Source organism: Pongo pygmaeus, chromosome 16, assembly GCF_028885625.2.
Source record: "Pongo pygmaeus isolate AG05252 chromosome 16, NHGRI_mPonPyg2-v2.0_pri, whole genome shotgun sequence".
In the NCBI taxonomy this organism is placed as follows: domain Eukaryota; kingdom Metazoa; phylum Chordata; class Mammalia; order Primates; family Hominidae; genus Pongo; species Pongo pygmaeus.
Window position 1 is genome coordinate 54,184,727 of NC_072389.2, and position 10,051 is coordinate 54,194,777.

Below are 10,051 nucleotides of genomic sequence, written 5' to 3' on the forward strand. Positions count from 1 at the left end.
TACATTTATCTGCTGTAGAGGTTTTAGTTACCCATTTGCCAGGACTGCCCAAGCCTGCTCTCTGTAACCCTTCCAGTGTTTATTATTTGAACTTCCCTGAGATCCTAATTGTCTGTAATACAGTTCTTGGGCTAGCTCTCTATACCTTCAGATCAGACATCTCACCTGAGTGCTAGTCTTATATGACTGTCTACCTACATATTAGCATTATTTAGAAATCATTACATTAAATTTAATATGTCAAAAACAAACTTAAAATGAGTCCATTTCCTAATTTACTCTGCGTCAGTCATTGGCATCACTGATGTCATTCTGAGACTTCAATTTGAAAGTTTTTTTTTTTCACCCTTTACAACCCTCCATCAATAATCATTCACAACCCCAATAAACAACAATGGTAACAAACTAATCAATCTACCCACTGCTCCATAAATGTTCACTATTCTATTAGTTATATTATGATCTGAAATGATCTGCTTAATCTCCTAGGGTTGTTGAGGCTTCTCTCATTCTTCTCTCATGGAATGCGTTACCATTCACCTCCTTTCTCTCCTCTCCAGCTTAATCAGTGTTCTCATTCCCTCATACCTAAACTCTCAGCGTATCTTTTTTACTGCCCTCCAAGTCTCTAATATTTCCCTGCTTCAATCCATGTCAAATAAATCAACTGACTGGTCTTTTAAAAATTACTTTCAGCAAGTCATGCCCTACAAACCTAGGAGGGTTCTCATTTACCAATCAGAGTATTTACAATCTCCTCATTTGGCATTTAAGAGCTTCAGTCAACTTCGGTCTCCCAAGCTACCTGTGATCTCTATTTGTCTTTATTCAACTCATACTTGTTTGAGTACTACAAGCCAGCCCCTCCCTCAGTCACCCACTATTCTCCAGCATTCCCCTTCCTCTTCCATAAGGCCCAGTGTGTGATGCTCCCCTGCAGCCACCACAGTGACTTTGCTCCTAGTCTTGGCCTACCAGGAATCTCCTGCTTTCTGCCAACCCAGATCTGACATTTTTTCCAAGATTCATCTTCTCCTGAGGGTTCCCCATGTGAATGAATCCCAGATCACATAATCTTTCCTTTTTTCTGAATTCCCTCAGCATTCTCATATTAGCTATCTATTGCTAGGTATTATTATCTTAGTATTTCGCGTGTATTCATTGATCTCATTGAAATCTGAGCTCCAAAAGGGAACAGGCCAAATCTTCATTTGCCCAAATCTTGACCAAGCAAGGACAGATACAAGGCCAGTAAGGACCTTGATTTTGCCCATAGCTCATGGACAAGGCCTACTTGCTGCAGCGTAGGCAGTAAAGGCAATAAATGTGCACCGGAGAGCTAAGACTAGCTCCTAGCACAAGGTTAGAGACTCGGACATGTTTTGAGAAGTGTTTGTTAAATGCTGAAATAAATTTTTAAAGAATAATTCAAGCCCCTTACACACCATGTGTTTCTATAGCACAGAAATCTTTACTGTATTCATCCAAAATACAATGGCCACTATAACCTACCAGGTCTCCATCACTGATCAGATTTGAAGTCCTTGACTCTTTTTGGCCAGAATACTAGGTCCAGTGGGGACAAAGTGGTGCCATCAACTGCCTCTATCAGAACTTGCCTCTACACCTGCCAAGTACCCACAAGTTCATGTCCTACAAGTTAGCACTAGTTCATGTCCTTGAACCAAAGGCTGCCTGACTCCAGTACAAGTTAGATAGTTGTAGGGACATTTGTAAACCCAGCTCCCCTCCGCCTTGGTCCAGTTGTATCATGTCCTGTCCAAACACAGAACCCAGGCAGGTAACGTTAGACCCCTTTCAGAAAGCAGAGAAGATGCCCCCTTCCACGGAAGTTCTCAGAAAGAGTGCAGAGAGGAAAATGGACTTACCCTCACACAGTAGTTCATGCCCTTCCCCAACAGGTGCTGTAGAAAGTGCCTGTCCTGCCTGCTCCTAAGGGGTGGCTCCCCAGGGCCAGGAAGCGGGCACGAATCAGCGGTTAGGGCGGTTGCCCTGTGGCCCACCAGGTCCTGCTGCGGTGGAGGTGCAGTTCCGGACCTACTTCGACTGGTTTCTGGGGAAGAGGGGCCGCTGGAACCTGGGTCCCTGCTTTCCTGGAGCTTCAGCCGAGGCACCTCTTTGGTACCCAGGCAAAAGTTTTTCAGACTCAGCAAAGTGACCGGGTTGGCCAGCTTCATGCTTGCCATGCGGGGTATCAAGGTGCACAATGGGGTGGGGCTCTCCTGCGACGGCAAGGTGGCATCTTCAGCCGGCAGGTGAGGTGCCAGGGCGGGGTGGGGAAGCTGCGGCGAGCCCTTGTTCCCGACCGAGCCTCCGGAGCTACCTTCTTCCAAGGACGTGATCGACTCGTTCCGAAAGCGGCTGTACTTGGCCCTGTGCAGCATGCCGGGGTGCCCGAAGAGTCCTACATACAGCACGAGTCCTGCCAGGCTGTCCTGGCCGCGTTCTCGCATAGCCTTGGCAGTGCTGAAACAGGATACTGTTGCATAAATCGCCTCGTCGTCTGGTAGATAAACGGTGCAGACATCAAATGCCTCAACGCCCGATGCAACTCGCAGCAGCCACCTCTCCAACTCTGCTCTCGAGCTCGCCCACCTCGGCTCCTGGCCCCTTAAGGGTGACAGCCCATGGGGGAAACGCCTCCCCTGCTCTGATTTCAGCCCCTCCCTGGCCCAGGCAGAGGCACCAGTGTTCTCGCCTTGGAATCCTTGTCGGGAGAGCCTAGACCCAGGCTCCCGGCGGCGCGGGTCGCTCACGGCCAACTCTTAGGCACAGAACCCGGGCGAGCGCCGGTCAGGGGGGGCCGCTGCATCACTAGCCTTGCAGGAGCCTAGTAGAAATATTTAGCACCCGACTCCCACCCTCACCCCAGCCTTCTGTTCTGCACACAGGAACTTTCGAACCTGCTCCCTTCGGCTCCCACAGGGCGGGGCAAATGACTGACCTATTAACCCTTTATTTGTTCCAGTGATTGTTCATTTAAAAAGGAAAAAAAAAATGTATTTATGAACCAAAGGCCCTTCTGCCTGGGTTCGTTGATTCCAAAGGCTGCCCTCTCTTGGAAGATCTTGTCTTGCATCCCGTTCTGGGCCACCAGCCAGGAGTACTACTGACGGGCGCTGCTCCGCATTGTTTCACTGACTTGTGATGGGTCCGTGTTCCTCAGATACCCTCCCAGCCTGTCTACCCTCGCTCAGAGCTTCCCTCCCTCCTGGACTCCTCTCGAAGCTTTTCTCAGAAGCCCATTTGCAGCCGAAAGCTGAGATGTGCAGGATGATACGCAGCGTGTTGAAATTTTTATGAATGAACTTTGCCGAATGAATTTCTCTCTGTGTGTGCAAGCTAATAAATCTGTGAATGAAGCTGAGAATAGCTGTAATTGACTGACGGTCTCAGAGGTGCTTGGTTTTTATCCAATCAGGAGGCAGCTTGATGACTCATACACCATAAATATACTAAACTAGTAGCCGAGAGAAATAAAGCTAGCGGGAGAGGAGGGACATATTTTATATTGTGGTATCTGATGAATGAGTTAAAAGGAAAGGCAATCTTTACTACAGATCATTAGCCGGGGAGCAGCAGGTTAAAAGATCTATTTTCATTCTTGTTGAGATGGCCGGGAGGGCAGAGCAGAAGAGCTGAAAATTAGACCCATTGTTCCAGGGATATTAGGACATATGGTTCACAACTGCTGTGGGAAGCCATGATGCATTTTTCTTAGAAACATAGTTCTTTTTTTATTGATTGTTGGTTCCATCTTCCGTCTGGTGCGACTTCCTGTACCTATCAAATGCATACTGAAGACATGATGACAACTGCAAAGGCTTAGCACACAGGAAGCCAAAACCAGAGCTGGGGAAAGGAAATGCAGGTTCTTCAGGAATGGAGAAGAGGAAACTGCTGAAACACTGGGGGTGTGGGGTGTCGGGGTGGGGTGGAAATCACACATAGGAAGAGATGAAGAACGCTCAGAAAAGATTGCATTACTCCGTGGCTCAAGGCTTTGACATCTGAAATTGTTCATTAATTAAAAAATTAAGACAAACTGGCAACCAAAGGAATCAAGGGTGCCACCTTTATCATCTTATTGACCCTAACGCTGGATTAGGCTTATGTATATTCATGACTTTGGGAGCCTGAGCTCCCTTGGGATCCAAACACAGGTTCTGACTTAAATGGTTAAGAGTGACCAGTGAAAGCGGCATCCTCCTCCCAAGCTCCCTGGTCCCCCAGGGAAATAACGCACCTATCACATCCTGTCTGCCAAGCCTGTTCAGGCATTTCCTTCCCTGGAAAGGCCTTTCTGCATCTTCATAAATCTTCCCTTCAACCCTTGTTGACCTCCTTTTCCCTCCCCTACATCTCCTCCTGGCAAAACTGAGGAAAGTAGCTAAATCAGTTGGACCCCACATCCCTGGGGCTGAGGAGACAGGCTCTGGGCAAGAATATTTACCTCTCATTCCTCCTCATTCCTCATCTGCTTTCTTCCTCTCATTTTTCTTGCCTTCCCCTGGGTCCCTGGGTCCCTGCCTTGCTTCTGCTATGCTGTGATGACCTCATCACATGCTTCCTTTAGAAAGTTACTTTACCTCTCCGTGCCTGAATGTCCTCATATGTTGGCAGCAGCCATCTAATGGGGTTGTTATGAGGGCTTATGAGGCCCAATGCTCTGTACAGTGCCCATCTCACTAAGTACATGTGGGCAGTATGAAAAAATGGCCATTGGAACCAGAGCTACCTCCCCTTGAAGCTCATATTCTTACCCCTCACACTGCAGAGTTTACATCATTCTAGGCAACTAAAAAGAAAAATTAGTACAAAGTGGGAGAAGCCAAGAAAGTCAACATTGTTCAAAGAAAACAATTTTTTAAATCAGGTGGGCCTGGAGAAGGCTGGAAAGGAGAGGGGCCTGCCTGGCTGATAGGAATCCTTACGGAGGTCTCATGACTGCAGGATGGGGTGTCCAGGGGAGCCAGCTCATCTAGGTAGGCACCATGCTGGCCAGACTCCAGGAGCTCAGACCAGCCTACATTCATCAGAAAGTGTGAGTCCTGGGAGGGTTGGGGGTTGCGAAGTGGGACTAGGTAAGGTAAGAAAGCAGTCATGGCCATTGTGGGATCCTTCTCTTCCCAAAGCCTGGAGACCTTGGCTGTCCTGGGTAGCTCTGCCACAGCATTTTATGAGGGTGAAAGAGACCAGATCTGCAACTGGAAAGTGGGAAATAGCCTCTAGGCTAAGCCTGCCCAGCTGGACCACTCTCTCAGTCCTAACAGCCCAAGAAAAGGCTCATTGATTGAATTGCTTTTCATTCTAGGTAGATAGGTGGGTAAGGCAGATAGTTTGCTTTTTCCAAGGCATTAGAACATCCTCTTCAATTTGTAATGATTAAAATAATATTAATAAGAGCTACTATTTGTGGAACACCTGACAGTTTACCTACATTCTGGTTCAATTATTATAACAAATTGTGGAGGCTTAGAGTATGTTCCTCACTGCCTTACAGATATGAAAATGAGGCTGAGAGAAAGGGCAGTGACTTGTTCAAGGTGCTCCAGCTGTTGAACAATGATCCTGGGATCCCTCTGGGCCTGACTGCAAAGCCTATGCTGGCAGCCACTGTACTCTGCTGCCTCCCAGGGGACCAGAGAGCTCAAGTCTAGTTTCCAGGCCTATGATGGCTACAGGGCATCTTACTGCTTCCTAAAGCTCTGAGAAATGACTGGACAGGAAGATGAGCTGGGGATTTTTGGAGGTTCTAGGGTTGTTGGGAAGCCTACCCCTGAGCTGGCCCTCACAGATCAATGAGATCAGGGCTGGCAGAATATTTTCCTATCTATGGTTTTCTTGTATCTACCCCTCCAAAACCCCCAGGGAAAGTGTATTTAGCCCAAAGATCATTTATCAGAAGATAATACCAGACTAGATGTCTCAGGAAACCTTTGTAACTGGGCCACTAGCTACAAGCAGTATGCACTCAGCAGCAAAATGTAATTGGATGAACATTAATCTGGGAATTCCAGAACCAGCTGTGGGATTTTGAGTAAGTTATGTAACGTCTCTGAGACTTAGGTTTTGTATGTGTAAAATGTGTGCAATAATAATAATATCTGCTGAGCACTAACTCTAGATCAGGTCCTGAACTAAGTGCTTCACATTTAAGTCCCCCAGCAAGTGTATGCAGCAGGCTATCTGTCATTTACTGACTTGCCCAAGTCACATAACCAGGGAGTGGTACTTGTGGTGTAGAACCGAGCACTGACTCACTCCAAACTATGCCCTTAACCACTGTGATATGATGCAGTGTATATGAACCTAACTCCTACTGCATGCTCGATAAATGTTAGTTCTTGCTCCTTTCTCCTCCTTGGAAAGCATACCTATAAAATTCACCCTAAATACCTCACAAGGAAAAACATGAATAATAGATAAGAAAAACCATTATTGTCATTAAAACATCTAAGAACCATGAACGCCTCATCATTGCCCTTGGAAAACAGAGTTCTGCTTAGACCCCAGTGGTATGCCTCCTTTACTTTGAGACATCCCTCCTCCAAAGGCACCTGCTAGGAAACAACCTGTCAGCTTCTCAAGAGACAACCTGTGCTGGCTGAGCTTCTTGAGTAGAACAGGCACTTTCAAGGGAGACCTGGGTCAGGCTGGGCCATGCTACAATTAGCCAGGTCCAGGAGGAGGAGAGAAGAGAACCTGGCAAAAATGCCAACCCAGCTTTTGAAGATGACCCAATATGGAATTCGGGGTAGAGGAAGGTTGTGCTAGAGGATATGGGGAAGAGGAGAGAGAACAAGGCAGAAACACAATAACCCTGGGGGGCTGTAGGCCAATTGCTACTTTGGAACAAAGTGGAGCAGGTGGCTTCTGAGTGCTACAGCACAAGGACTCTTACTCCATCCCTCCACTATAATTTCTACCATAAAGCAGACCTACTAGCGAAGGATTTTCACTGAGCAATACCCACAATGAGTCTAACAGCCCATCAGGTGGGAATGAAAACATTGCTGAAGCTCTATTTTGGGGAAAAAATTCCACAAGAAAATATTTATATAAAGTTCTTGGTAGAGACCAAAATATCATTTTCAGGATGAGGAAATGAGATGGTGAAGAAGAATTGTATCTCTGAGAGTAAGGGCCTAGCCTCACAAAAATGAAGGCAGGATCATATCCCCCAAAGTTGTCATTAACTCTGGGAATAATCACCTTTTGCTTCCTGAACCCAATGTTTTCTGTTTTTTCACAGTCTCCAGCCCTGTAGGTCAACAGTTTTCTGATGGTTGCTGTTGATCTCACACTCCTAGAACTAGGACCAGCTAAAAAAATGTACAGGAAAACGGATATTTTCCTATCTGTTGAAAAGAAAATAATGTACCTAGGAAGGCTATGTAAAGAGTTAGACAGCATGCAGATGAAAAGTGGATGAATTACTTAGGGTCAGGTTCAGTTGAAAATAAGATAAAAATTAAAAATTACAATAGATTAAATAGAAAGTTTATTACTCTGGAGGTGGGAAATCCAGAGGCAGTGTCAGCTCTTGGCCATCCCTAAAGTATAGTCCTTCTCCTCATAGCCCAAAATGGCTGATGGAGCTCCAGATATTTCATCTGTAATCCAGGCAGCAAAACGGATGAAAGGACAAAGAACGATATGCCCTCTCTCTTTAAAGAAACATTCTGGATTCCCCATACAATGTTTTAATTTATATCACATTAGCCAGAACTTAATCACATGCTGTACCTAGCTGTAAAAGAAGATAAAGTCTTCTTCATCTGAGAATGAAAAAGTCTTTTGTCTGGGTGCATGGTTGCTGCACAGAAAATCACAGTTCTGTTACTGGGGGGAAGAAGATAAAAACAGATATTATCTGCCATGGTAATATTTTTAGAAGACCTTCTACTTTATTAAACTTAAACCTAGCATAGGATTAAAATGTTCTTGGCCAATGTGGTCCAATTTCCCCCTTTTTCGTACATGCAAACACACACACTCACACACACACACACACACACACACACACACGATGCTTATAAATGACCCATGTAAAAACAGGCACTGTCAGAATAGAAGCTTACCTCTGCAGAGCCAGGGGGCTGATGGGGAGTCTCTAGGCCTCTGAAAGGTGGTCAGGTGCTTCCAGGGGCCAGCAGCTAGAAGCAACAGAAAGTGCAGCCAGGCCATGTCAGATGGCAGGCCAAGTAGTTAATTGGGGCCAGGAATATTTTATAAGGAGTAAGTGGGTGTTAAAGTGGTCCAAGTACAATCATCAGTTGGCTGATTCAGGAGCAGAATCTCCACTCTAATTGTGACTGGCAAGAGAAAAAGGCAAAGATAGAGTCCTGATAGGCTGAAACTCTGGCACTATGAACTGGCTAATCCAATCCTCATTTCCAACTTTCTTTTCCTTTGCCCACCTCCACCAGGAAAAGCTAAGTACTCTCCTTCTCAGGCTTCCTTGCAACTGCGGGGAATAGGGGCATTTGATACAGTTCTGATCTATGAGATGCAAGTGAAAATATGATGGGGACTTCTGGGAAAACATCTACTTCCTAATTAAAGGGGCAGATAAAACTGGAGCCCACTCTCTTCACCCCATGTCTTCTTGTCTTGAATGTGGATATGATAGCTACAGTTATGGTAGCCATACTGCAACCATGAAGGAAAGACCAACCAAATTATGAAGCCAATGCTTTGACATTGTTGAATCCCTGAACCAAGACCAGCAATCACCTCTAGATTTGTTATATGGGAAAAATGAACCTCAATAGTTCAAACAACTCAAGCAGCTCTTAGCCGTTAGTTATTACTTACAGTCCAACACATTGCTACCTGACACAAATACAGCGGCAAGAACAGGATCATAAGAAGAGCAGGGCCTCTAGGCATGAGACAGAAGCACAGTTACGAGAGGAGATTATAGAATCAGGTGGGGAAAGTCCAAAAGCAGTCAGATCAACCTGGGTTCAACTCTGGATGTTGACAGTATGGTAAGCAGACTAAGCACTCCCAAAGATGTCCATACCCTAATCCCGGGAACATGACAAAAGAAACTTTTCAGATGTGATTAAGATTACAGACCTTGAGATGGGGGAATTATCTGCGTGGGCCCAATCTAAACACACAAGTCCTTCAATGCAGAGAACATTTCCTTGTTGTGGTAAGAGCTAGGAAATTTGAGATATAAAAAAATGGAGGAAAAATTTGAAGCGTGAGAAGGATTCACCCTACTGTTACTGCCTTTGGAGATGGAGGAAGGTGCTATGAAGACAGGGTCCTCAGCTGACAGCCAACAAAGAAACAGGGATCTCAGACATAGAGCTGTAAATAATTTAATTCTGCTAAAAGTCTGAATAAGCAAGAAACCAGATTCTTCTCTAAAGTCTCCAGAAAGAAATGTAGCCCTGCCAATACTTTGATTTAAGCAGGTGATTGGAGAGACCTGTGTCAAACATCTACCCCAACCCTTACAGTAGCAAGATAATAAATGTGTGTTGTTTAAACTAAGCTGGTGATAATTTGTTATGGCAGCCATTGAAAACTAATACAGATTTTGGCACCACAAGTGAAGTACTACTATAACAAATATAAAATGTGAAGTGGTTTCAAAATTGGGCGATAGGCAGTGGCTGGAAAAATTTTGAGGAGCATGACCAGAAAAGGCTAAATTAAGATCAATATCACTGTAATTGCCAAACTGCCCAACACAATCTATAGATTCAATGCTATTCCTATCAAACTACTAACATCATTTTTCCCAGAATTAGAAAAAACTATTCTAAAATTCATATGAAACCAAAAAGGAGCCCAAATAGCCAAGCAACCGTAAGCAAAAAGAACAGAGTTACTCAACTTCAAACTATACTACAAGACTACAGTAACCAAAACAGCATGGTACTGGTACAGAAACACACACATAGATCAATGGAACAGAATAGAGAACCCAGAAATAAAGCCACACACCTACAGCCATCTGATCTTTAACAAAGTTGACAAAAACAAGCAATGGGGAAAGGACTCCCTG

The 10,051-nt window shown here is 45.1% G+C and overlaps 1 protein-coding gene across 1 annotated transcript in view; it reads right to left on the reverse strand.

Moving 5' to 3' along the window:
* Positions 1-3,380, reverse strand: part of SHC4 (SHC adaptor protein 4) — a 144,500-nt gene extending 141,120 nt beyond the window's left edge. The window contains exon 1 of the mRNA XM_054451193.1: positions 1,890-3,380. Coding sequence (XP_054307168.1) covers positions 1,890-2,474 — 585 coding nt within the window. The 5' untranslated portion in view covers positions 2,475-3,380. The remainder of the gene's footprint in view (positions 1-1,889) is intronic.
* Between the last annotated feature and the right edge of the window lie 6,671 nt (positions 3,381-10,051).